The sequence below is a fragment of the Panthera uncia genome (assembly GCF_023721935.1).
Source record: "Panthera uncia isolate 11264 chromosome C1 unlocalized genomic scaffold, Puncia_PCG_1.0 HiC_scaffold_4, whole genome shotgun sequence".
Lineage (NCBI taxonomy): Eukaryota > Metazoa > Chordata > Mammalia > Carnivora > Felidae > Panthera > Panthera uncia.
In genome coordinates this window covers 4,556,202-4,583,878 of record NW_026057585.1, presented here as the reverse complement: position 1 = coordinate 4,583,878, position 27,677 = coordinate 4,556,202, and the positions used below count along the sequence as shown (strand labels likewise).

The window sequence follows — 27,677 nt, the reverse complement described above, 5'->3', positions numbered from 1 at the left end:
TCAAAGCGCCTGCTCCCCCCCACCCCGCCCCTGTGCTCTTCACCCCCTACTGCGTGCACCTGAAGAAGTCTTTGCGCTCAAGCACATCTGCCCCAAGCGTGCCCTCCTGGGGGAGGAGGCAGGCAAAATATAACACCCCCAAACAACGCTTAGTCAACCCTCCCCTTCAAGACCCCCTAACACCAAAAGACTCCCCCGTCACTCTCCGATTGCCCCTCCCGCCCCTTCCCATTTCTTTCTACATGGCCTATCCCCAGAACATCTATTCCCCGCATGCTCCCCCCACCCCACCCCCAGGGCAGCCTCCCTGCGGCCCAGCCCTAACACAGGTGCAGCTTCTGGTGTTGCGCGAGGTGCGTTTTGTAGCGGAAGCCCTTGCCGCAGCCCGCACACTTGTGCGGCTTGTTGCCGGTGTGGATGCGGCGGTGGCGGATCAGGTGCGAGCTCTGGATGAAGCTCTTGCCGCACTCGATGCACGTGTAGGGCTTCTCGCCCGTGTGCGTGCGCTGGTGCTGCGTGAGCGTCGAGAAGTCGCTGAATCGCTTCTCACACTGGCCGCAGCGGAAGGGCTTCTCGCCCGTGTGCACGCGCAGGTGGTTCACCAGGTGCGAGTTGCGCCCGAAGCCCTTGCCGCACTCGCGGCACACGTAGGGCCGCTCGCCAGAGTGCGTGCGCTTGTGCGTGAAGAGGTGCGAGCTGACGCTGAAGGTCTCGCCGCATTCGGAGCACATGTAGGGCTTCTCGCCCGTGTGCACGCGCTGGTGCTTCACCAGGTCCGAGCGCCAGCTGAAGCGCTTGCCGCACTCGCCGCAGCCGTGCGGCTTCTCGCCCGTGTGGATGCGCTGGTGGTTGGCCAGGTGCGAGCGGCGCACGAAGCCCTTGCCGCACTCGCCGCAGGCGAAGGGCCGTAGCGCTGCCGCCCCCGCGCCGCTGGCCGCCGCGTGCGCGCGCCGGTGGCTCAGCAGGTGCGAGCTGAGGCTGAAGGCCTCGCCGCACTCGGGGCAGGGGTAGGGCTTCTCGCCCGTGTGCAGGCGCCGGTGCTTGAGCAGGTCGGCGCGCCAGCTGAAGCTCTTGCCGCAGTCGGCGCACAGGTTGGGCCGCTCGCCCGTGTGCAGGCGCAGGTGATTGGTCAGGTAGGTGTTGCGGCTGAAGCCCTTGCCGCACTCCCCGCAGCGGAAGGGCTTCTCGCGCGGGGGCCGGGCCAGCGTGGGCCCCGCCCCAAAGCCCCCCGCCACGCCCACGCCCACGCCCACGCCCACCATCCCCACTACCGCGCCGCACTCGCCGGCGAAGCCGAAGGGCTCCAGGCTGGCGGCGGCGGCGGCCTCGGCCAGGCGGTGGATGCGCTGGTGCTGCAGGAAGGCGGCGCCGGGGCTGAAGCTCTCCCCGCAGTCGGGGCAGATGGTGGGCGCGTCCATGATGCTGGCCATCAGGCTGTCGAGCTCCCCGAGGTCCATGGCCATGGGATGGTGGAGCCGGCGGAAGCGGCGGTGGGCAGGCTTGTCGCTCCGGTGCCGACTCCCCAGGGAGAGGTGCCGCCGCCAGGGAAGCATGGGAGGGGGCGGCTGCTCCTCTTCGTCTAGCGGGTTCTCCCCAGCGCTCTCCTCCTCCTCCTCCTCTTCCCGGGGGCTGCGGGAAATGCTGTCCGACTCAGACAGTCCCGGGAACATCGCCATCTCAGCTACACCAGATGGGTAATCTTCTTCCTCGCGGAGAGCAGCCCCTTCTTCTTCACTCAGCAGCCCCTCTGCAACAGAAAAGGTGGCAGTGGGGGGTGACCATACTTGGCGCTCAAAGGTAAACCTAGACGAGGCCAGCCTCTTAGAGTGTGGGCCACGGAGTGATCCCCTTCCCCAGGTACTCTCAAGCCTATCTCTCCAGGGCCCCCACGATTCCAGCCTCTTTCCCACCTGGTACCTCCTGGGGAAGGCCTACCTGAGAGTGGGCTCTGAAACCTGGGAAAGGCTCACTCACCTGTTCCCTTGGGGGGCCAGTTCTTCCAGCAGCTGTCTCTGGGCCCAGGCCCCACCCATGGTACACATCTGAAGGCCTGACAGTCGGCTTGAAATGGTCAAGTCTGAGCAGGTGGGGCTCTGTGGGATCTAGGGACAGATTGGCTCACTCTAGCAGCTCCCAATGTGTTTCCAGGCCCTGGCCTCCAAAGACAAGACCAGTCCAGCCAACCACAAGAAAAGACCACCTGTCCTAACCAGGTAATGGGCTGATTTTTATAATTTGTTGGGGTGGAACAACAACCAACCCCAACTTAAGGGCTTTACTATTTAGTCCGGGCAGGGGGAGTGAGCGCAGGGCCCAGAGCTTAGAGACTGACTCAAAACGCACACCTGTCCGTCTCTGGTGGCCATCTCTAAGCAGAGGGCACTCCGGAAGCTTACTAGGATATGAAAAGACCACGTGCTTGTGCACACTGCAGGGGAGGGCAGCAGGAAATCCAGGATGTGTCACAGGGGAAGGAATGTAACTCCACAGTCTTGGCCATAAGGTATTTGAGTTCACTTCTATCCCCCAGGCACGCACAGGGCGGTATGAAGCAATGAATGCCCAAAGGTGGAGCCAAGGAGGTGGATGGAGGGCCAGCACTTACTCTTTCCAGGTCAGGAGTAGCAAGGGACTTAGCAGAGGCCTTGAGCCCTCTGGGCATTATCCACATGCACCTGGGTAGTCACTTACCACTGAGTTTACTTATCTACAAACAAAGATGATGACTGTAACTGTAAACACCTGGATGCTTTGTTTGCTCAGAGCTGTGCTAAGTTTTTATGCACAACTCATCTGAACTCTCCCAACACCCTGATGAGGTAGGTTCTGATCCTAGCTGTGTTCCCTCTCGTGTGGTTCCAGGTGTTCATTTATAGCAGTGTTCTGCATACTGTAAAGTGCCGCGCCAGTGAGTTACCCTCTTCACCCGTGTTAACCAGTTACAGCCCACCTCAAGCTGGACTCAAGGCTGTTCCTCAGGCTTTCAGTGGCACCGAATCTGTTTAATGGTGTCCACTAAAGGACTCTCCCGCAATGAATGCCACCCCTGGTTCTAACTCTAGAGGAGCTAGAAATGATGGTGAGTGGGACAACTTCCAAGGAAATGCCAGCTTCGTCCTCACCTGGGCAGATGTCAGACACCAGTTCCCTCGCCTCTGGGTCCCTTCCTAGAGCTGCATCCTGTGGGTTGGAGCCCATCTTTGGCTCTGGGTGGTCTTGTCTCTTGAGTGCATCCTGTGGATTAGAGCCCATTCCCGTTTCTTCTGGGTCCCGTTCCCTGTCTTCAGAGTTCTCAAAATCAGAGCCCATCCCCTCGTCTTCTGAGTCCTGGGCTTCACACACACCCTGTTTATCTTCTTGTTCCATCCGGGAAGAACAGGACAAGGGACGGGACCAGGGACCCCTGTTCCAGACAAAACACAGATAAAGGTCACGTCAGTCTGGCCTCCTGCCCTCACCATATCTGGCTTGGATTTCCATGACAATCAGTGGCACAGTCCAAGAAAACGTGTAGAGTTCCATGCCCCAGATGGCAAATCTCTGCTCCACCTCTCATTTTAAGATGCACAGAACTGAGTGCAAAGGAGGCTGGTCTGGGTTGTGTAGGAACAGTGGCACTCTGAGGCTAACATGCCGACTCCCGCTGGATACAGGTTAATCTGCTTCCGTATCTGAAGTGGATTATTCTATCAACATGGCTTTTTAGCCTTCATGGTGGCTGCACCCAGTTTTCAGCTGAGAAAACATAAAGCTCAAAAAGAAGACCCTGTTAGCCTTAGACTAACTTCTAAGCAGGAAAACCTCATTAAACCAATGAGGACCTACCGCTCTCCTACGAGCAGTGAGTCAAGATAATTCAAGCTGTAGCAGGTCAGCTAGGGGTGGAGGCAGATGCAGGGACCCTCTATATTAGAAGCCATCTCTATAGCCTCATTACATCTTTTGCCTTATATAATATACTTTAATTGTAGAAAGCCCTTAACAGGAACATGACCCTCACACAGTTGGTAACCCCTCTACAGAACAGGCCAACATGTGAACTGCAGGAAGAAAATGACATCGGATTCCTAAACCTTTTGTTAGACATCAGGTTTAAAGACCCCTTGCCAAGACTGAGCAGTTTAGCCAAAACTAATGGGCTCCTGCCATCCATCACTCCTACAGCTCAGCTCAAGGCAGCAAAGATCTTGAACTGAGACTCTGAAGTGTCCAGCTCTTTCCATGCCTCAGCAGCATCTGAACTAGCAAGATGCTCTTTCCTTGGCTGGGAGCTTTTCCTGCCTCTATTGAGAGGACTTCCCCAAGGCAACCCTGGTTCTGTAGGCTCTTGCCAGCCTTACTCCAAGGCCCAAGGCAAGTCAGTTCACCTGTCTTAGTGTCTTAGTGTCCTCATCAGTGCAAGGAGGACAACGCTACTCAGCCTTTCTTCCAGGGAGGATGTCCAAAGGAAACATTAACAAAAGTGCTTTGGAAAACACTGTAGAGAGGAATTGATAACTCTTGAGTTTTTTACAAATTGATCCTCACGAGAATATACCTGTCATTTCTATTTTTAATATGAAATACACAGATTATTTCTCTTGAAGTCCTGATGCCGTTTCCAGCATACCTCAGACACAGGGGCACCACCATAATTTTGGCAGATTCGCTGCCCTAAGTAGCAAATTCTATCCTTTCTCAAAGGTGAGGATATATTCCCTAGATTAGAGTGAAAACTCATGCCTGTCCCTTAAACATCATAAGAAAACGGCTTTGTCTGAGGATGTTCAGTCAGCAGTGTCCAGGAATGTTGCTGAGCTCCTTTAGAATATATACAGTTCAAAATGCAGGTTCTGGGATGCCTGGGTGGCTCAGTTGAGCGTCTGACTCTTGATTTCAGCCCCCAGGGTTATGGGATTGAGCCCCACATCAGGCTCCCTGCTGAGCTGAAGCTTAGCATTTCACCTCTAAACCCTTTTAAAAAGGACACAAGACCTTCTGAGTACCTCAGAGCAAACACAGAATGAGAGTACTTTCTGATTTGCGATTTCTCAGGAACCAAGAGATAATTCCTACCAGAGATACTAAGCAAAGAAACATAGTTTGTATAGATTTAAGCGGGAGAAAGGAAGAGAGGCAGAGGCTGAGTTCCCCAGATGGGGCTGGAATATAGAAGTTCACAGCTGCCACACTCAGAATGAAGAAAGTTCTGAGCTCCCGAAGGGAACATGCCTAGATCCTCATTTGCACCAGGACAGGGAAGATTAGGTGTGCTCTAAAAAGGGTGGGAAGCTCCTGGCACCTAGAGCGACACCACTCATGGTGCAATATCTACTCAGATTTATTTGCAAGTGCATGAATGTTAGAGCAGACCTGGAAATCTGCATGGATTCAGTTCCATTCATGCCCTCACATCATGGGGTCCCAGGCAGCCATCAAATAACAGAGAAGGCTATTTAGAAGTAAGGAAAAGCAGTCATGATATATTGTTAGGTGAAAACTAGCTGCTCTTTAAAAAAAAAAAAACTCATTTATTAGTATATGCATACTAGTATATGTATATCTACTCACACATATACAGGTTGAGAGGGGAAAACCAGAACATTATTTATTGAGCTGCTAATCAGCCATCTCTTGGCCACTTGTAAGGGTTGTGCATCATTTAATCTTAACCCAATGATGAAGGGTATGATCTTCAACTCCGGAGACAAAGATACAGGCACAGAAACTGTGACTAGCTCAAGGTCATATAAGTCATCGGGGGCACCACAGAGATTTGAGCCCCTCAGTAGAGAATTCCAGGGCCCATCTTCTTAGCCAGAAGCCTAGTGTGTCACTTGGGGTCACTCTTCCTTTTTGTGAACATCTGTATTTTCTACACTAAAGATACATTTTTTTTTTATCAGCAAAAAAGCCAACTTTGTCTCTAATGTGACAAAACACATTAAAGGAAAGACAATTATTTTAAAAACCACAAAAAGACAAGGACAGAAGTTGTGTCTGTCTCCATCTAGAGAGGACTTCATCTTTAGACCCGTTATCTAAACACTGCGGTATAACTGAAGTGTCCATCAATAGTGCTGTAAGCACTTTTTGTTCCAACTCCTTTCCCATTCATTCTCAAAATAAAAGCTAGCAACGTGTTTTCTTGGGCAAGGCCAAGGGGTGGATAATGAATGGGTAGCAGGGCCCCGTGACAGATGTGCGGCTAGACTGCCCGAGGCTCAAATCCTCTCCTCTCCGTCCACTACTCTGCTAGTGCAAGTTACTTAACCTTGCTCATCCTCAGATTCTGCACCTGTAAGAACAAGCATGGTACCGCCTGGCCTGTTAGATTTGTTCCTTATATCCTATAAGATTTGTAAAAGCCGTAGGCATAGAGACGTAATAAATGGTATAGTCTTACAAGCAGAGCTTCCTTTGGCCTGGCAACTAAAGGCTCTATTAATGAACAGCCCACCCTATGGACACGACCACCAGGGAGGGGCTAGCTGCTTGGGGGAGCAGGGGTGAGGGAAGAAGATTCAGTTCCATATTGGTTTGGGGATGTTAAGAAGGGATCCTGTATTCAGAATGTATAAGCAAGCTGAATGAGGTGCATGGCTCAGTAAACCCTGACTTCCACTGTGTGTAAGGGAGAGCCTCCTCCCAGGCAGAAGAGTTAGAAGTTTAAGGGTAGGGTGGGGTGGGGGGAACCAAACAGGTAATGGTGGGAGCAGTCAGGCAGACAAGATTAATTCTGCATCTATTTCTGATCATTGCACTAGCAGCAATGGGGAAGAGCCCAGGTTTTTGGCCAGCACAGCCACTGTGCTGTGTGACTTTAAGTATCTGCCCCCTCTGGAGCCAGGCTGGGTCTGAATGTACCTGAGTCCTCTTCTAGCTTGCCATACGGTACACGGGAGAGTTAATCCAACGAGGCACCCCTGTCAGCTTCGTTAGACATTTTCAGCTGCAGCCTGTTTCCTCAACTAGCACAGCAAGCGGTTAACTCCCCAAATGCCCACCCCCTCCCCCCACACCTTTCTCTTGGGTGCAGATCACTTCAGGATGGGATCAGTCAACTTGGCCAAGGCTGCTCAAATCCTAGCTTTTAGAACCTGCAATATTTTCATGTCCTCTACTCCTACCCCAAACCTCCCCACTCAAAAAAGGTTAATGTTCATTACCCTATAAAGTCACTATGAAAATGCTCACGTGCCTTCCACACAAACTCGACCCCATTTCAAAGACTGATCACATCAATTTGAGGATAATGCTACAGAGTAGAAGTAAATGGGATAAAGGATGTTGGGAAGGAAGGGAAGGAAGGAAAGGAGGGAAAGGAGGGAATGGGCTGGGGGAAGAGGAAGTGAGGCCAGTAGCACAGACAGAAATTAGAATTTACCCGGAGTTTACTGGCACATTTTCCCAGAGGCCCCCTCTGGGGCTCTATGCAAACCTAACCCTCTCCAAAAGCAAGAGGCCCACCACTTCACAGAGTTGAGGGAACTTCCCGGGAGTGGGGGGGGGGGGTGGCAGACAAGCGCACCCCTCTCCCTCACCTTCCTGAAAGATCAAGCACTGGCTGTCTTTCTCCAGGGCATCTGGCACGGATGGCACAGGGTCATGCCACCGCGGGCCAGGGCAGGTGGGGTGGAGCAGAGCGAGGTGCTCCCAGGCACCTGCGGTGAGACATCTCCTGCTGGGCGATGCAGCTCATTTGACTCCAATAATCCCATGATCCTGAGAAGCAGACATGGAGGGTCACCCACCCTGTTCTATGTGTCAAGAATGCCGAGGCTCAGCAGATGAGCTCCAGGTGACACAGCTCCTAGGTGGAGTAAGGACTCGGACTGGACCCCTGCCTTGGGGGGACCCCAACGGGGGGGGGGGGGGGAGGAGGAGTGCTGGCAGGTGCTGAGCCCTGAGCCCCAGGAAACTGGGGGAGTGCGCGCGGCCCCCCAGGGGCCCTGGGCAGGCGGAGGGGGCTGGCCTGCGCACAGACCTCCCCCTCCCAGGTCCAGCGGGTGGGGGAGTCATGTGCCACGGCCATTGCCAGGTGGCCAGGGGCCAGGGCAGCGGGGCTGTCATGTCAGGGGAAGGAAGCGGCTGGGCGGAGGGCCAGGAGCTGCTCCCACTCCACCTCCTCCAGGCTGCAGCGCCTTTCCTGTCCCCCAGTCCTCTGGAGGGTGCCTTCCTTACCTCCCCGCGGGCTGGCCGGCCTCCCCGCCTCCCCCGCGGCGGTCCGGTCCGAGGCCTCCAGCCTTCACTTCCCACGCCCCCTGCACACCACTCGCTCCCTGGGGAGGGTTTCCATAGCAGAGGCAGGGCCAAGACACCCAGACGGGGGGAGAATGCTGGAAAAACAATCTGAAGTCTGCGGTCCAAAAGGCTGAACTCATGACCATAACTGGGGTCTAACCAGGGATTCCAGGGGGTTAATCATTTGTCAGTCCTCAGCACCAACTGAGTAAACAGTCAACTAGCACTAGCCTCTCAGGGGATATGGCCAGCAGGGTCCTGCCGCCTTGCGGGAGAGCCTGCAGTCAGCAAGAAGGCAAGGGCAAAGAAATCCACCCCACCACATTTGCACAGATGCCTCCGGTGATCCGGGACAAGGTGTCCGTATCCAAAGGGTGCAGCTGACTTCCCCAGTCACACACCCAGACTGCCCAACCCAAAACGCCAACCCTCCTGAGTGGCAGGCTGCCACATGAGGTGAACATTCATTTCCCACAGAAAGCCAGAAGATGACTGCAGCTAAGTACCAAGTACTGTCCAGACAGGAGAAGCTAAAATAACACGGTTTCCTCCTTGTGGTTACTGCTTTTTTTTTTTTTTTTTCTTTTAACCTGGAGGGGGAAGCCCGGGTTGAAAAAAAGAGAAAGGCTTAAACCAAGGCCACAGAGAAATCAATTCACAACCCCAGTGGTCAGAGCTAGTCTGAGACGCCTTCCAATCTCTTTAGTCAAGAATAGCATGAATGTCCTTGGGGTCAGGCATTTCCTGTCTGTTGGTTGTGCTGGGGCCCCTCAGTTTGGCCAGAGGGGCCTCAGCTTGTCACAGCTGTCAAGCCTTCACCAACACCCTACTCCTGCTGCAAAAAATAAGGATGACTACAATTCAGAGACAGATTCTAAGCGCCCTCAAAATTAGACCATCCGCCATCAGACGAGAAGTCGCAAAAGGTAGATTCTCAGGCAGGCATTTACTCGTCCATGGTTTATGTTTAACCGATTCGAATGTCCTACCTGATGCACAGAGTATCCCCTCTGTTCATATTTTTCCTCCACTCTGCTTGGCATTGTACCACGACCACTACCTGGTACACAGCCTCAGCCTCTTTTCTTATCTTGCACTTGGTAAGTCCTCAGAACTGTCTTCAGATACCTCGTCAACAGCTGGCTCAAATGCTCCACACCTGTATTTCATGGAATCCTAGAGCTGGAAACCCCTTAGCTCAAACTCCTTTACAGACAGGAAAGTGAGGCTCAGAAAGGGAAACAGACGAGGTCAAAAATTGAAAGTTTGCTAGAAGGGTTATGGCCAGGAGAATCTCAATTTTTTCTGATGGCCTCTCCAATGACCTTCCCATCTCTTTAATAGAAAACACCACTTCAAATACAGCCAGCCAGATAAACCCAGGGCATATACTTGTCCTCCCCCCACTCCGCCACCCCCACAACACCATTTGTCAGCATTCTCCAGAGAAACAAAACCAACAGGATGTGTATATAGAAAGAGAGTTACTATAAGGGATTGACCCATTTTGGAGACTAGTAAGTCCAAAATCTACAGGGTGGGTCAGCACACTGGAGATCCAGAAAAGATGATGCTACAGTTCCAGTCCAAAGGCACACCTGCTGGAGAAGTCCTCCTTACTCAGGGAAATCTGTTCAGGCCTTCAGCTGATTGGATGAGGCCCATCCATATTATGGAGGGCAATCTGCTTTACTCAAAATCTCCCCATTTAAAGGTATAAGCCTTCAGGTTTTTTTTTTTTTTTAATATTTATTTTATTTTTGAGAGAGAGGTAGAGAGAGTGAGCAGGGGAGGGGCATAGAGAGAATGAGGCACAGAATCTGCAGCAGGTTCCAGGCTCTGAGCTGTCAGCGCAGAGCCCGACATGGGGCTTGAACTCACAAACTGTGAGATCATGACCTGAGCCGAAATCAGATGCCTAACTAACTGAGCCACCCAGGCACTTGAAATCTACCAATTTAAATGTTAATCTCATCCCAAAATTCTGTCACAGAAACACTCAGAATGTTAGATCAAGTATCTGTGTACCTATTGGTTCAGCCAAGTTGATGCATAAAATTAATCGTAACACACGACAGCTTTAAAAAAAAAAGTCCACAATAATCCCATTGTAAGTCAAAATTCACCCATTAAAAACATGTTCTTTTTTATAAAAAATCATTCCTATATACAGATAGTTGAACAGGGTCTCTGGGTGTAGGCACCATACAGGACAGCAGGGAAGAATCAAAATTAATCTTAACCGAAGAGCTACACAGACACACACATATGTTTACAGGCACACACTCCCACTGCAGAGAGAGACGCAATTTAATAATCTGTTTCGCTGAAGGACGAGGGAGAAAGCAGACTTAGAAGGCACGGTGGACGAATGTGGGCTGCGGAAATTGTTAACAAACAGCTTTGTTCTGGAGAGCTGATGCTGGAATCCTGGTTAAGGTTACCTGATGGGGCCAGGTGACTCCAGGAAGTCTTTCCCCCCCCCCCCGCAGATGATTCTGTGATCCTATTTCCACTGGAATGAACAGTCCTCAAGAGAATGCAGACAGCGAGAGAGGAGCACTGGGACCAAGGGGTTTGATGTATACATTCAATCACCCCAGTTTCCCACTTACAGATTCAACAGGAAAAACTGCTCTCCCCATTCTCTGCCCAAAATAACTGTTTGGCGTTGCCGATGAAGATGGGCTGGCATGTTCCAGCCCCATTCGTTTCAGCAGTGGGCAAGTGACACCACTGCATACAATTTGCCAAGGCGTCTTCCAACAGAGAAAGCAAGAAGACAAATGTAGAGACATCTCCTGATGCTTCAATTTTCCTGCCTAATTAAACTGCAAACTCTAGAGCTGCACGGTCTTCAGCACAGAGTGAGATGTTACCTAGGCTGAAAAACATGTTTTTAAAAATCACATACTTGCATGACTCCTATTTCCTTAAAAATAACATTATCAGGGGCGCCTGGGTGGCTCAGTCAGTTGGGCATCCGACTTCGGCTCAGGTCATGACCTCTCGGTTCGTGGGTTCCAGCCCCGCATCAGACTCTGTGCTGACAGCTCGAAGCCTGGAGCCTGCTTGGGATTCTGTGTCTCCCTCTCTCTCTGCCCCTCCCCCACTTGCGCTCTGTTCTCTTTCTCTCAAAAACAAATAAACATTAAAAAAATAAGAATAACATTGTCAGCAAAGCCCAGATCATAGGAACTATGGGAGACATATGATCCAGTTTCTTTACCAACAATGACAAAAATAGCAAGAATGATACGCAAGAAGGAAACCGCCAAGTCAAAAGACTTGAGATGTCTCAACCAACACCAGCGTTCAGACCTTACTTGAATCCCAAGTCAACTAAGGTACAGAAACAAATTATAACACAACTGGGAACTCATGAATGCTGATTAGATATTTGATAATAAGAAACTTACTCGTGTTTTTTTTTTTTTTAAGGTGTTGGTATTGGGGATAAATTTACAAAGAGCTCTTACAGCTTTAATATATTCATAATGGAGTATTTACAGGTGAAATGGTATGTCTGGAATTTGCTTCACTTGAAATGAAATGTCCAGGATACAGGGGAGTGGGCAGAGATGCAGAAAAAATAAGACGCCCTTTCAGTGATCACAGCTGACTGCTGAAGCAGAGCGGTATATGTGGTGTTATCACACTGCCCTACTTACTTTGTGTTTGCCAGGAAAGCTACTAATAAAAAGTTGTAAAATGGAAAACATACGTTTTGTTTCTGAAACGTAAGGCTGATTATATTCATTCAAACACTGAACCGACTGTAATAAAAAAATCAGTGACTTCCACAAACGGATTAGCCTGCTTTTACGAAGTATGCCAAATCGGGACTGATTACGATGCTCAATATTGAATAGAGCCCCTGAGAACTGGGGAGAGAGGCAGTAGGGGAGAGACGAAAGGAACTTAACTTTGATGTTTTGAGCTTTTTTTTTCTTCTTCTTATGATAGAATAGCTGTTCTACACAAAATAGCATCAGAAAACTGTTTCCACTTTCATCACCTATTATATTTCCAAGGAACTCAAAAAACAATCTTGCCATAGCTGGTGCTTATTGTTAGTTCAGCCACTTTACACCCAAGACCAAGGGGAGACAAACCTGACAGGGGACACGGTCCTGACAACTCGGCCAGAGGAATGCTTTATCCCCGGAAAAGCCAAAATGACAAAATGACACGAGCATCCAACAGACTGAGTACATTGGTAACTGGTCGTCCCCAGAACGATCTTCTGAGGGGATGAAAAAGGTCAGGGTGCGTGTCGGTGAAAAGGAAGCTAATACACTCATGACGTATGAAAATGTGATCTCCAGGAGATGAACCCTGGCAGGGACAGAATTACTTTACTAGCCCAAGCTGAGAACTGTTACATTTAGAGAGTGTCCTTCTCGGAGAAATGCCATGCAAATTTACTCACACCATATCACAGAGAGAGCAGCTAGACGGTATTACGTTCCCACTTCAGGCTGGAAACCAAAAGCTCACAGACATTGTCCGTTTTAGTGAAGGGGACACAGAACTGGTCACAGGACACAGCTGTCATCCAGGAAGTGGTGCATTTGTCTCAACAAGGAGACTGTGGCATCCAAGCTCATTCACTGCTTCAATACCACAGTCCCCAAGCCAGTCGTGAGGCTCAGGGTTTCCTAATGTCCCCTTTACCTTCGGCCCCTAGCATTTCCTGGAGAGAACAGCATCCTCTACAAGCCTGGAAGCAGAATAATGGTATTTTTCTTGGGCGTGGGTTCTTAGCCTGAGAGCCTTCGGAGTCCATGAACTCCCTGCAGTCTTATGTGAATGTGTCTGTAGAAACTTTCTTCTGCTGAGAAGGCCCATGGCTTTCCCTTGGACTCTGAAAGAATTTATGGCAAACAAAACCAAACCCTGTTATAAACCACTACTACGGAGGACCCATAATACATTGCCTATCACAGTGTTTCAGAAGTCCACAGTAGTCTGGGGGAAGAGGTGTAAGAGCCCACTGCACCCCCACACGCCACGGGATGTTTTGGTGGGTTGGTGGAGAAGAGAAGGTGCTGACAGTAGATCCCAAATCAGGCGGCAGCACAGACACAAACGTCAGCTGATGACAGAGCAGAACGAGGCAGCCGGCAAGAGGAGAATCTGCTGGTCTCGTCCAGCACCATTTTACAGAAGCATAAGCCTTGGGACTCAGAAAGGTTAAGTGAATTACCCATGAGTGTACCAGTTAAGGGCAGACATGAGCTTCAATCACTGACATCGCAACTTTTGTTCCAATCCCCCTTCTATTCTACCCCACGCAGCCGACAGTGCTTGGCTTTAACACTCACACTGATGATCTGGGCCTCCCTGGATCTCACTTAGCTCACCTGCTTCTCGCTTCCTAATCACTTGTGTTACACGGCAGGTGCACTAAGAGGGACTTAAGTTGCTCTTCAAGACTCCAACACACTGCCTCTCTGGGATGTAGCTAATTTATACAAGTTTGACCCTGGGTTTATAGCTCCCATCAGCTGCTTACTTGGGCAGTGAGTCAAAGCACATTAATCAAGCCATTACCTACCCAGGACGCAAAATGCTTTGTTAGCTAATCCTCCTTTTCTCCAAGGAAAAAGAACTAAAAATCTGGCCAAAGTCGCCAACTCATTCCTAACAAATCTTCAAAGTGCTCACAGAGTCATCCTGCCTGGAAATAATAACTTGGAAATACCCAGGTGAAAAAAAAGGATTCTAGGAGGAACACAAAACTCCGCAGTATAAGGAATCCTGGCTCACACTTCATGGCGAGTAAAAAAAGCGTTCCGGGCACGCTCATCCGACATGACCCATCACCACCAATACGGTTTCTCAGATTCACCCTCCTTCCTCCTACATCTTCTTGCTCCTGCTGTAATAGCTTGGCATGCTCTGTGTGGGAGACGATGCAGAAACAGACCAACCACAAGCTAAATTTTGCCGAAGAGACAATATCCACAGATGACGAGCCAGTAGCACGATTTTTTTGGCTGAAAATGTCTTTAAAGGATCCCTCCTTTTACTGATGAGGAAAATGAGGACTAGGGAAAATAAGTGGCTTGTTTGAATTCACAAAGGTGGGGAGCTGGTGGTAGAAATGGGACTGCCCTCCAGGTTATGGGATTCCTTTCAAGCTCCATGTGCCCTGCAGTGCACTCCCCAGCCGGCTCAGTCGTATTTGCAGGGTGTGCTCTGGCTCTACCGACACAGCACATCACAGATGCTACCTTCCTCCTATTTTTCCTGTTCTCTTCCAGACTCCTGCTAATTGCTTCTTTTCTATTTTGATTTTAATTATTTTTCCCTCAGACAGTGTTCTTCAAACTTATCTTCGTGCGATGCTTAAAAAGGGTCTCTGATTTAACTGTTTTTCTTAGAGAAAACAGACATCTTGTTGGCTAGGAAAGAAAGCAATCATTTGAGTTAGCTTTGGGTTAATGGAGTGTTATGGTAAACAGTTAATAATTCCAAGTCCTTGGTACAGCATCTGAAAGAAAAGTCATCATGAGAGAGAGAGAGAGAGAGAGAGAGAGAGCGAGCAGGAGAGGGGCAGAGAGAGGGAGATGTAGAATCCAAAGCAGGCTCCAGGCTCTGAGCTGTCAGCACAGAGCCCGACTCGGGGCTCGAACTCACGGACCTCGAGATCATGACCTGAGCCGAAGTCGGACGCTCAACTGACTGAGCCACCCGGGCACCCCTCACTCCATTCTAACAAGAATTTTAAAAGATATTTTTCTACCAAATTATGAAACTCTAAGAAGGGGCACTTTTTCTTCACATTACTGTTTTTTAAATGCCCCAAACCAACGATCAAACTATATTACATTCCCTTCTGCAGTGCCTCCTGGGAAAAGGAGGGGTCCGTGCCAGTGAGACCTGATAAAGTGCTTCATCACCACACACATCAGTTCCCCAGGGAACCACAGGCTTCCCAGGTGTGAGCCATCCCAGCAGATAGTATTAATAGCTAACATTTAGAGAGTTAGGCTTACATCAGTACCAGCTATAATTTCTGAGCTTCCAAATCCAGTGGTCTCTTCTCCTATGATCTTGCCATTGTGCAAATTAATAAAAGGAAACCTCACTAAAGTGGAGTCTGGATGGTAGAAGGAGAGGCTAAGAGAAACGGCCTTTACTACTCAAGTCAATTAAAGCAAGAACCTCCAATCACAGACCCCAATAGGAAAAGATGTACATTATATCTCCTGCAAGAAATCAACTACCCTGCAACTCAGCCAATGGGAAGGTCAGCAGCCCAGACTTGGGCTTGTCTCCACTGGACTTGCATTAAAAACAACCTCTTTCCACTTCCTCCTTCTCCATAAAATAATGTTCCTCTGCTTTGCTTGCTGGGCACGCCTATGCTTTTGCCAAAGCTTGCATGTCTCAAGTTACAGTTCTGTTTTTCCCAAATAAGCCCATTTTACTGGTAAAGTAACTGACCTTTATGTTTAAGGTTAACACCATCAACACCGCAAAGTGCTTGTATATGTAACAGGGATTCAGTAAATGACTGCAGAAATCCTGCTGAGACACGTCCCATGGAAATTCTCTCCTTCCTGAGTTTCATATTACACTGTCCCAGTCCTCCTGAGCACTTACCACCTTGGCTTCTCTTTATTTTTTAAATTTTTTTAAGTTTATTTATTTTGAGAGAGAGAGCAGGGGAGGGGCAGAGAAAGGGAGAGAAGGATCGCAAGCAGGCTCTGGCTGTCAGTGCAGAGCCCAACCCTGGACTCTATCTCACCAACCATAAGATCAAGCAGGACCTGAGCTGAGGTCGAGTCGGGCGCTTAACCGACTGAGCCACCCAGGTGCCCCACCTTGTCTCCTCTTCTGAACCCCTCAAACAAGTCAGCCTTCAAGGTTCTTGTCTACACTTTCTTCTCTCTCACCTCTCAATCATCTAGCCCCTTTCCCTAATTTTAGAGAAACACCTCTGCCCAGAGACCTCAGTATTTGAACCTCTTACCCCAACCCCTGATGTGCACTCCAGATCCACGTTTCTAATGATGCACCAAGCATCACACTGAGGAGCATTAATACCACTGCCCTGAACATCACACGGGACACAGGACAGGAGGCATCAACAGACCTGGTTTCAAATGGCGGTTTGCCTCTTACATAGTGTATCCCCCAGGACAGTTACTTACCTCCTTGAGACAGAGTTTCCTTGTCTTTGCAATGAGAAAAACAAGTGACCTTGAAAGGCTGTTGTGAAGACTAAATGAATTTCCACCAAAAAACAGTAGCTCTTCTCCCAAATCTTTGTTACAAATCAGTTCCTCACAGTACCGATTTCTGTCCGTGCCTCTCTGTTCTTACTCATCAGGCTCAAAACCCTGTTGTCTGACCCTTCCTCACCCCTTTCAGTCAAATCAGTTTCGGAGCCCTTCCTTTTATTTCTTTCCTCTTTTTGTTCTGTGGCTGAGATCACTGCAATAGACACTCTTACCAGTTACACGCACCTACATACCACCTGCTGGATTGATCTTAAAACATAGTTACATTTGGAGCTCAGAACCCTGACAGACTCTGCCATAGTCTTCAGAGAAGCATAAACTCCGTCTTCAACAATGTAGCCTAAGATTCTCTTACCCCTCCCTGACCTCTAATCGGCTAACCCCAGGCAAAACCCTGATGCTTTAAGCCTCCCAGAAGGCACCCTGTGTTTTTCCTCTCTTGCCATGCTATTCCTCAAGAAACAGCATGATGCATTTCCTGGTAGGAAGTAATAAAAGCTCAGATGCTGGAGCCACGCCACCTGTATGAATCCAGCCTCTAGCTCTAGAACCTTAAACAAGTTGCTCTATCTCTTGGAGCCTTGGCTTCATCATCTACAAAATGGGTACAATAAGTATATGTACCCTATAGGATTATTGTTAAATGCTCAGAGAGAATTACTATTGTTTCGCTTTGTATGACTCTTTAAGGTACTTTTCCTTATCTTCTTCTGTCTCTTGTTAGTTTTTAAAATACTGTCGGTTTTAAAATTACAATAATTTGTATCATATTCGTTTTCTCTCCCTCCCTACCAGCTCCCGACTGCCAGCTCCTACAGGGAACACGTTGATTTACTCACTTTGGTTATCCATGCCCCCCCCCCCCCAATAATGAGCCCTCAAATTATTTCTTAAAATGCATAAAATTAGGTGTCCTTATTTCTCTCCCTCAGTCCCAAAACGAAGGACTAACAAGACCAGGAAATCTAGTGATGTGGCCAAGATCACATCAGGTAAGGCAGAGCCATGGAAACTACCTAGCTCTCCGAACAGGATCCAATAACCTGTCAGCACCAAGAGCCAAGCCTGCTTAATTATCCTGCTAAATAAGTAGACATGATAGAAAGTGGCGATTAGCTTCAGAAGTTAGAATGTTCTAGAAAAAGAACCCTCATCCCTTGGCCAAATGCCAGCACCCTTGTTTGCATCCTATTGTCCTGTCGGGAGTCCTCCCCTCCACTCTAAGCTTTAAACACTCAGTTCAGCTCTGCAAAGGACAGAGGTGGCACACAGCTGTGTCTGTGTTTGTGGTGGGAAATGCTACTAGACTCTTGCCAATGTGACGGGACAGCTGCTTCTCTGCTCACCCCTGGAGGAAAAGCAGGACCAGAATGAACAGAAGTTAAATGATGAATGAAAAAGACTAACAATCATCCATTAGAAGTTGCTTGGTTGGGGAGGGGGTCAGCGGGGAGGCACATCAGGAAACACAATCAAATACGGGGGAAAACGTCTATTTAACATTGTAAGTGTCTGTTCAGACCAAAGCTTCTTCTGTGGCCGTTTGCAGGGGGTTTGTGTTTTTTCATTTTCTACTATAGTCTTGTTATCTCTCACCTGCATACAATCATCAGCCTAGAAACCCCTTTTCCTCAAGAGTCCAGAATTAAGCTATGGACAAACAGAGGCTCTTCAAGAAGTGTGTAAAAAGGTCCATGCTCTACAGGAAGTAGGTGACCAGAAATATTTACCAAACTACCAGTTTGATCAATACATACAAGTACCTAGTTGGGAGCAGGGAAGAAATAAAGGGAGTTCTTATAGCAACTGCTTCTGAGCTAGTCCAGGCTGAGGTCACAGTCTAGTAAAATTCCATTGACATTCACCTTATTTAAAAAAAAAAAAAAAAAAAAAGAAGTGAGGGAACATTTCTGCAGGTTTATTTTACATGAGATTTCTCACTTCTGGGGTAAGCTGGGTTTGCATTAAAATAGATATGGCACACGTACACTCACCAAAAGGAGAAAAACAAGAAAAGTTCATGTATATAAAAATATATCAAGAGAATGAGAAGGCAAGCCACAGACTGGGAGCAAATATTTGCAAAAGACACATCACATATAGGCCTGTTATCCAAAACACACAAAGAACCCTTAAAACTTAACAACAAGAAAATGAACTACTTGATTTAAAAATGGGCAACAGGGGCACCTGGGTGGCTCAGTCCATTAAATGTCCAACTTCAGCTCAGGTCATGATCTTGCGATTCCTGAGTTCGAGCCTCACATTGGGGTTGGCGCTGACAATACAGAGCCTGCTTGGGATTCTCTCTCTCTCTCTCTCTCTCTCTCTCTCTCTGTTCCTCCCCCATTTGAGCTTTCTCTCTCAAAATAAATAAATAAAAACTTTTTAAAAATTCTTTTAAAAAATTTAAAGTAAATAAAATAAAAATGGGCAACAGTTCTAAACAGACACCTCACCAAAGATCTACAGATGGCAAATAAGCCTATGAAAAGGTGTTCAACATGATACGTCACCAGGGATCTACAGTTTAAAACAACACACTACTACACATTTATTAGAATGGCAAAAAATTCAGAACACTGACAACATCAAATGCTGGTGATGATGCAGAGGAACAAGAACTCTTAGCGCTGATAAGAACGCAAAATGGTACAGCCACTTGGGAAGAGAGATGGGCAGCTTTTTATAAAACTGAGCCTTTCATACCACACAATCCGACATTCTCACTCCTTGGTGTTTATGCAAATGAGTTGAAAACTTAACATCCACACATAAAACCCTGCATATGGAGGTTTACAGCAGCTTTAATCATAATCACCAAAACTTGGAAACAACCAAGGTGTCCTTCAACAGATGGATAAACTGTGGCACGTCCAGAAAACAGAATATTATTCAGAGGTAATAAGAAATGAGCTATCAAGTCATGAAAAGCCATGGGGGGAACTAAGTGCCCATTACTAAGTGAAAGAAGTCAATCTGAAAAGGCTACATACCGTATGACTCCAACTATATGACATTCTTGAAAAGGCGAACTATGGAGATGGTAAAAAGATCAGTGTTTGCCAGGAGTTAGAGGGGAGAAAGGGATGAACAGGCAGATACAGAGGACGTTCTAGGGCAGTGAAACTATTCAGCATGATGTTAAAACGGTGGATACATGTCATTACACATTTGCCAAAACTCCTGGAATGTACAACACCAAGAGCAAATGCTAACGTGTACTGTGGACTTTGGGTGATAATGATGTGTCAATACAGGTTCATGGATTTTTAACAAACATACTGCTCTGGTATGCGATGCTGATAATGGGGAGGCTGTGCATATGTAGGGGCAGGAGGCCACTCTGGAACTCTCTACCTTGTGCCCAACCTTGCTGTGAACATAAAACCACTCTAAAAAATAAAGGCCATCTTGTAAAAAAACAATCTATATTTCCTCTGCTTATATAACATTTAAGCATGGACGCTTTGCCACATCACACGGTAGGAAATTGGCAATGCCATCATATTAGGAAAGAATCAAAATGAAATACTTTAAAAGATAACACATCCATTCACTCAACAAATTGTTACCGAACACTTACCATGTGCTACCCATTATACTGGGTTCTGCTTTGTGGAGGTTACGTTCTAATGAAATAATCACTGCTTTCAAAACCACCTACTACTACCAGAAATTATTGTCAATACCTGCCTGAGAGATTATTTTAAAAAGAGAAAAAAGGGGCGCCTGGGTAGCTCAGTCAGTTAAACGCCCAACTGTTGACTTGAGCTGAGGTCATGATCTCATGGTACGTGAGTTTGAGCCCCGCATCAGGCTCTGCACTGACAGTGTGGAGCCTGCTTGGGATTCTCTGGCTCCCTCTTTCTCTGCTTGCTCTCTCTCTCTCTCAAAATAAATTAAAAAAAATAAAAAAGACTAGAAAAAAGAGTGATTCTTTGAAATACACAAAGGTTCCTAGGTGTTGGGTGGGGTGGGGGCAGGCGGGAGGGTGGGGGTGGGGGGGTCAACAACTGGAAATGTGTTCTTCCAATAGTGCTTTGCCTTAGTGTTGTCAAGCACCAAAGATATGCTAACCACATGAATGTGCACAGCACTGAGATAAAAGTGACACATTTCTGATTAATAAAAAACAGAAAGAATGGTTCCTGTTTTCTAACTCATGGTAAGATTCTAATAAAGTTCTCAGGAGACAATATATACCTAAAATGCCTCTCTGAAACAGGTAGGATCTTTCCCCCTAACTACACGTAGTTTAGCAAATTACAGCACGTACAGGATGCATACTTGACCCTTTGCAGGAAGGGAAACTTGAAGACTCACATGTGGTCCAGCCACACACCTCGCTGGAAAACTTGCTGGCCTACAGATGCGCAGTGAGTGACTGCCGAACGAAGGCAGGCATCCCAAGAACTATACTAGTTGCCTTAAAATGATTCATGTGCTTAAAACCACCCCACAGCACACTGTGTTTATACCCAGGCTTCCAAAGTGCTGCGCAGCCTCGAGGTCAGGGAAAAAGGAGGCACAGTAGGTCTCAGGGATGAATGCGATCTTGTGGTGAGTAAAAGCCTTTTCCACCCGAAGAGGAGAGGCCGCTGATCTTTTTTACCATCCCCATCAATACAGGACGCAATAAAGTCCAAATCCATACCCCACACAAGTGATGCTGCTCTCAGAGGTAAAAACAAACAAACGCTCTTCCTTCCTCACCCCCGCCTTACCTTCCCCGGCCCAAACATATCTGTAGGAGCAGGGAAACTTCTGATTTTCTCAGATGTGCAATAAAAAGGCCCTTCCTATAAGATTACGGGAGAAGGCGGGCATCACATCAAGGGGGGAGGTACTGAAGCAATGGCCCCGCCCATGCTACCCCATTATCCATAAAACACCATAATCATTTATCAGTGATGTCAGTCAAGCTCATGAAACTCAGCAGTACAGGGGTCGGCTCTGGCATATTTCCAGAAGGTGTTTATTTCTTGCGGCAGTCACGTGAAAGGGATGAAAATTAACCAAGAACATGATCCCAGTGACCTCTCTTCCAAACTGTCAACATGCAAATAATGTTTCATGCCTACATTTTTGCATTTTCAGTCATTACCAATTTACGGTCGACTCAGCTCAGTTCCTGAAGGGCCACCCCACGCTGGGTTGTGTTCTGGACACATGGTTCCACCATGCGCAGGGAATACGCAAATATTCCCTCCACTGTGGGGCTTATTCAGGTTTGCTTTCATTAGGAAGACGCTGACCTTCAGGTATTTCAGACAATGCAGAAAATTAGAGGAGAGGCTGAGTGTAACCTGGAGTGTCAAGAAAGGCTGCTTGGAAGGGGTGAGACTTGGCCCGGAGGGAGGAATAGAAAGAATTCAGATAAGCTGGGAGAGAGGGGAAAAGGATTCGAGGCACAGTTCCGTGCTACAGGGTCTTATTACGGATTCTGAACCTGAGCTTTCCAGCTGATGGCCCTGGGAGTTTAAGGGCATAAGAATAATGAATTTATGAAAAACCAGTACCTCTCAGAATGAGATCCACTAGCACGAACTTAAAACCCAGTGTTGCTGGCAGGAAATTTGGGAAGTGAAGGAAGAAGGAAGAGAGATCTGGCAGTTTTCTCCCAGAGTGAGGAAAGATCCACCCTTTCTGACCAGGGTTGGGAGTCAGAGAGCCAAATTCCAGTCTACCTCCAGATCGGAATCTGGGACTTGAAGCAAGTTACTTTAACTTCCCTCTGAGCTCCCATTTCCTCCATTTTTGAATGGAGATCATAATAGGTAAGTCATCAGATGAAGGCAATGCACGGAAATTATCTAGTGCGATAGTTGCTACACAGGTGTTCAATAACTGTAACTGTTGCTGTGATCAAGGGAAAAGCAAGCATGAAAAGCTGTCCAGTTAGAGCTAAGTGAGGGGCGACAAAATTGCAGTGTCTTGGAGGAAAATCTGAGAGTCTGATCTGCCTTGTACTTGTATATACTACGTTTTAATCCTGGCAGACGGCTTGGGCTGTAAAAATCAAAGCAACATGCGGCGCCTGGGTGGCTCAGTGGGTTAAGCGTCCGACTTCGGTTCAGGTCATGATCTCGCGGTTTGTGGGTTCAAACCCTGTGTCAGGTTCTGTGCTGACAGCTCAGAGCCTGGAGCCTGCTTCAGTTTCTGTGTCTCCCTCTTTCTCTGCTCCTCCCCCACTCACACTCTGTCTCTCTCTCTCTCTCTCTCAAAAATAAATAAACATAAAAAGTTAGAAAAAAAAATCAAAGCAACATGACAGACGTCAGTGGCTTCACTCCAAACAGCAGGAGAGCCTCTGCGGTGCTGCTTTCTAGAAAGCACATCTCACCCTCACAAAATTGAGGGGGAACAGTTACCTCCTTCCGTCCAGGAGCCAGCCAGAAAGTCACTGATTATTCACCTGGGATTAATCCATTCTGCACCCTGTCTATAAGAGTCTGAAAACGTAGGCTGGCAAAGAACCTACTCAACAAACTTCTAATGAATGTCTTTGTACTAGACTTGGTGATAGATCCTTCTAGGGCCTCTTAATCCAGGAGCAAAAGGAAAAGTTCCAGACTATTATGCACCAGATGCTTTAGGTTCACAATTGCAATGAATCCTCACAGGTCTATGGGAAAGGCTTCATCCCCTTTTTTGTAGAAAAGAGACAAATTAAGACATATGCATTCTTGGGACCCCTAGGTGGCTCAGCCGGTTAAGCGACTGGCTCTTGATTTCAGCTCAGGTCATGATCTCCTGGTTCTGAGTTCGAGTCCCAAAGTGGACTCTGCAGAGCCTGCTTCAGATGCTCTGTCTCCCTCTTTCTGTTTCTCCCCCTCCCCCACTTTCTCCCTCTTTCTCTCAAATACATAGATGTTTAAAACAAAGACATATGCATTCTTTCACTCACTCCTCATTTACTCATGCTTTTCAAATAAACACCTGTTTTGCACTGCTAGGTAAAGCACAGGGTAGAGTGACCACTGCCCTCAAGGGGGTTACAGTTTGATGGGGAGAAATATGAACATCCAGCTATCTCAAGACAGACCAGAGGTGTGAGTCATCCAAAAGATACAAAGTACCACGGGGATGAGATGAATTCTGACTGGGAAGTCTGGGAAGACTTCCAGAAGGGTGCTCCATCAGTTGGGCTAGGATTTGCAGAAAATAATCAGAGGCAGTGCCGGGATGCCTAACAAGCATGGAGTTTAACCCGGTGGAGACACACTGGTGGAAGGATATCTGTGGCATCTGGGAACGGGCACTGTTTGCTGCAAGAATGGGTAGGTAATTTGGGGTGCTCTGGATCCAATGGAGGATCAAGGTGAGTGTGAAGGGTTTTGAATGCCAAACTAAGGACATACCTTTATTGATCACATTACCACTACATAGTATGTGGTGCTAAGAAACCTGATAAGGGGGGTTTAAAAAAAAAAAGGCAAAAAAGAAGGAAAAGAAGCAGCATCTTAGATACAAAGAAAAGCCCACAAAGGCGCCAGGGTGGCTCAGTCGGTTAAGCCTCGGACTCTTAGCTCAGGTCTTGATCTCAGGGTTGTGAGTTCAAGCCCGGCACTGGGCTCCACACTGGGTGTGAAGCCTATGTTTGAAAAAAAAAAAAAAAAAAAAAAAGCCCACATAACACTGGCATAGCTTCAGGCTCCAGACCTCTTAAATGGCACTGCAGTTTTGTGAGGGGTTTTTTCCCCACTCTACATGAGCTAGGAGTATCTTTGTCTTAATTTATCATCTTTATACTCAACTTTTACCCTTCCTCCTTCCCTTAAATGGATGCTAGAAATTAGGCAAACATGTAGATTTTGAGGAAATCCAAAGCTTTCTGGGGGGAGGGAGAGGAAATGTGGTGCAACTTTATCAGCCTTAGTCACACAGCCTCCAGTGAGGTCAGCCTTCCCGCCCCACTGCAGCTGCATCAGCCGCTTTGCCTCAGTCTGATTTGTCTCCATTCCCCTCCTCAATCCCAGTGGTTTTTGAAGGCCATCAACGTTTTACTTTGTGCGTAAGGCAAAGGGTGGCCTGGCTTCCCATTTATGACTTTGGTTCACTCTGGAGCCACCTTATTCTGCTGGGGGCCAGGCTGAACTTCTGACATCAATTCTCCGCCAACAACACCTCTACCACCAACACACACATACATGTGCACATGCACACATACACACACACATACTGCCAAAATGTTCCCACTCGAGATCGTCTTCCAAACGAACATACCTTTCCGCTTTATCGGAAACATACCTTTCCGCTTTATCCGCCATCCCCATGCCCTCAGCCTGGACAACTGGGTTTTTCCCAGCTCCATTCTTCCCTTCAGACGCTTCACCTCTCCTACAGACACCAGCGTGAAGAGTCTGTTCCCCCTACAAACCCTCTATAAACAGGGCTGCGCTCTGTGCCTCCACACATCTTTCTCACCAGGAGCCTTGGCTGCTCCTGTCTCACCACCAAGTGGCATTTTTACAGGTTCATTTGGCTCTTAAAATACATTCCACGTTAACTAATATCCATATGTTGGTTTGTTAAGAGAGGAGGGAACCATTTGGATACAGAATTTACAAAAAAAAAAAAAAAAAAAAAGACGGGAAGGGGTAAAAGGAGAAACCGAGGTCCCTTAGGCAAGTGAGCTCCGATACAGCAGTAGCACTTGGGCCGCGTCCAAAGTTGCCCACCTCATCCATCACTATGGATGGATGACTATTAACTTGCTCCCCGAAGACTATTAACTTGCTAGCCACCATTCAACCGCCTTCACCACACCCGCAGTCCCCCGGGGACGAGGATAACGCCAGAGGGGATGCAGCGTACCCGCCTCACCCCACAGGTAAAGGACGCATAGGCCCGCTATAAAAGCAGGGAGGCACACACGACCAAATTGAATCCAGCCCGGCGCTCTTGTAGTAAGGGGTGGGTGATTCATTACTGGGGGGGAGGGGGACAGTTAGGAAAAAGGAAAATCGTGGAAAGTCCCAGAGGAAGTGGTAACCCGATTCTGGAAGCCTGGCCGTAATGTGCACTGGCCGTTAGGTACACCCAGCGCCCCCTCCACCTCCTACTCGCCCGGTCCTCCCAACACGCGCCTCACCCCATGCCTCCACTCACACCATTATCCTCGGGTGAGCGCGTCAGCTTCGCCCGGCTACCCACCCACGGGCACACATGGACATCGGGGGTTGGGAAGCCCACCGGAGCTAAACGGCGACCCTCCGGGACGGCGAGCTGCTGCCCATCTCCCCACCCACTCATCCTTATTGTGCCATCTGCCCAGTCTGATGGCAGCCCAAGCCGCTGATGGGAGTCGGCTGATGGGAGAGGGAAGAGAAGGAACGCGTTTCGCAAGGACCCAAGATGACCCGCTGCCCCTCCTTGGAGTGCCCCACCCCCACTCCTCCGGCCTCGAGTGGGGCTAGGGGCGCAGACAGACAAGGGGAGGGAAGCACACTCGGTCCCTGTCCGCAGCTGCACACAAAGCCCTTCACCTTCTCCTTGCCTTCCAAGCTCCTCCCCGGGCTTCGTTTTTCCGAGGGTCTCGGATGCCCCCTTCGGTGGTCGGCGGGACGGTCCCACCAGCTCTCGCAGCGCTGCCTCCTCCCTCGCGTCTCGGCCGCCTCCTCCCCGCCCCTCGCCACAGATCCCGGAGCGAGCTCAGCTTGGGCTCGGGGGGGGGGGGGGGCGGGGGGCAGAGCCTCCCCCCACCCCGCCACGCGCGCGGGGCCTCTGCGCCCCGGGGGAGCGGACAGCGGTCCGGTGCGCGCGGCACAACTTCGCCCAGCCGCTCCGCCACCCGCTCACCGGCGCACAGCCCATCCCCGCGGCGACCGGCTCGGGTCCCGGTCAGCCCCATCCCCAGGCGGCCGTGAGCCCAGCCGCGGCCACGCTCCTACCTGCGCGGCGAGGAGCGAGGGCAGCGCGCGCCCCGGCCGGAGCCCCGCGCGCGGCGCGTCTGCCCTTGTGCTGCGGCGGCGGCGGCCGCGGGCTTGGCTGGCAGACTGGCCGCCCGCCCGGCTGACTCCTCACTGGGGCTTCCTGTAGGGCTGGACAAAGGACATTTCCTGGGAGGAGCAGGGGAATGTTCCCAGCATGCCTCGATTTGTAGTTCCCGGGGACTTCCTGCCACCACGGCGGCGGGCGCCCGGGAGGCTGCCCCGGCCGGAGGGGGACCCGGCACGCGAGCGCCGGCGCTCGCTCCTTTCCGCGGCGCTCCGGGACAGGGAGCGGCGGGGCCGTCGCTCCCTGAGCCCCGCCCCGCCCTGCGCCCCGCGCCCCGCCCCGCCCGACCCCGCGGGGCGCCCGTCCGCGCGCCCCGGTCCGCGCTCGCCGCCAAGGCTGCGGTCCCCTAAGCCGTGGTCCGCCGCCTAGCCGTCGCGGTACACGCGGGAGCGCTCTGGGGCGGGAGCGGCCTTTTCTTCGGAGAGGAGGAAGTTTCGGGTGGGTTCGCTGCGGGTTGACTTGTGTTTGCAACAGATTTTCTTTTTCCTTTTCCTTGTGTCTTTTAAACCGCTGGAATCCTGCTGGGAGCGGATTAAAAGAATTTGACTGCTCACCAGGAATGCAGGTTCCTTAAGATCTTGGCGCTTCATCCCTCGGACCGTGAGAGCTGATTGTTTCCAGATCCTGACCCGGTGACTTTGCTCCCTCCGACGTTGGCGTTGTCCCGGGCATCTTTTCAAGAAAAGTAATTAAGTTAAGCGATTGAAAACAAATTATGTGAATTAGCCCCAAGACAAGTAAAAACCCCGTGTGCTGCTGGAATTTCTACTCGTTCACCTTTAGGAGTCAGTATCCTGGGTCCTACAAACAGACGCAGTGCCCACTATGGCCCTCTGTGGAGGGGGCTTCGGGACGGAGAACTCCACTTGCAGCCTATCCAGAGTCTACAACATCCTCCACAAAGTCCTGTCTAGTTCTGGAACTGTATATCCGGGACCTCGTGGGAAAAATCAAGGAAGGGCCACTTGGAGACTGAATGATGAAAAGTTGTGTTCTCTCTTCAGGGGAGTGAGAAGCATGGGATGAACCGAGCTAGGAAAGGAAGAGTTCTAGCATGCTCTGAAGTGTGTTTGAAAGGTAATCAGAAGGTCATAATCACCCTGTGTATCCACTTGGCCTTTCACATTTCAAATGCACACGAATTACAACAACTGCACCGGGGTCTCCGTGTACTTTAAGAAAAGTGCACTCACGGGG

At 49.2% G+C, this 27,677-nt stretch overlaps 1 protein-coding gene across 1 annotated transcript; it reads right to left on the bottom strand.

Moving 5' to 3' along the window:
* Window positions 1-196: 196 nt before the first annotated feature.
* On the bottom strand, window positions 197-26,567 carry ZNF697 (zinc finger protein 697). Its single transcript, XM_049616475.1, has 3 exons — window positions 26,375-26,567; window positions 3,123-3,403; window positions 197-1,747 (listed from the first exon to the last, which is right to left on the bottom strand). Exons 2-3 carry the CDS (start codon window positions 3,364-3,366, stop codon window positions 321-323), a joined length of 1,671 nt encoding a protein of 556 aa, XP_049472432.1. The 5' UTR covers window positions 3,367-3,403; window positions 26,375-26,567; the 3' UTR covers window positions 197-320.
* Window positions 26,568-27,677: the final 1,110 nt, after the last annotated feature.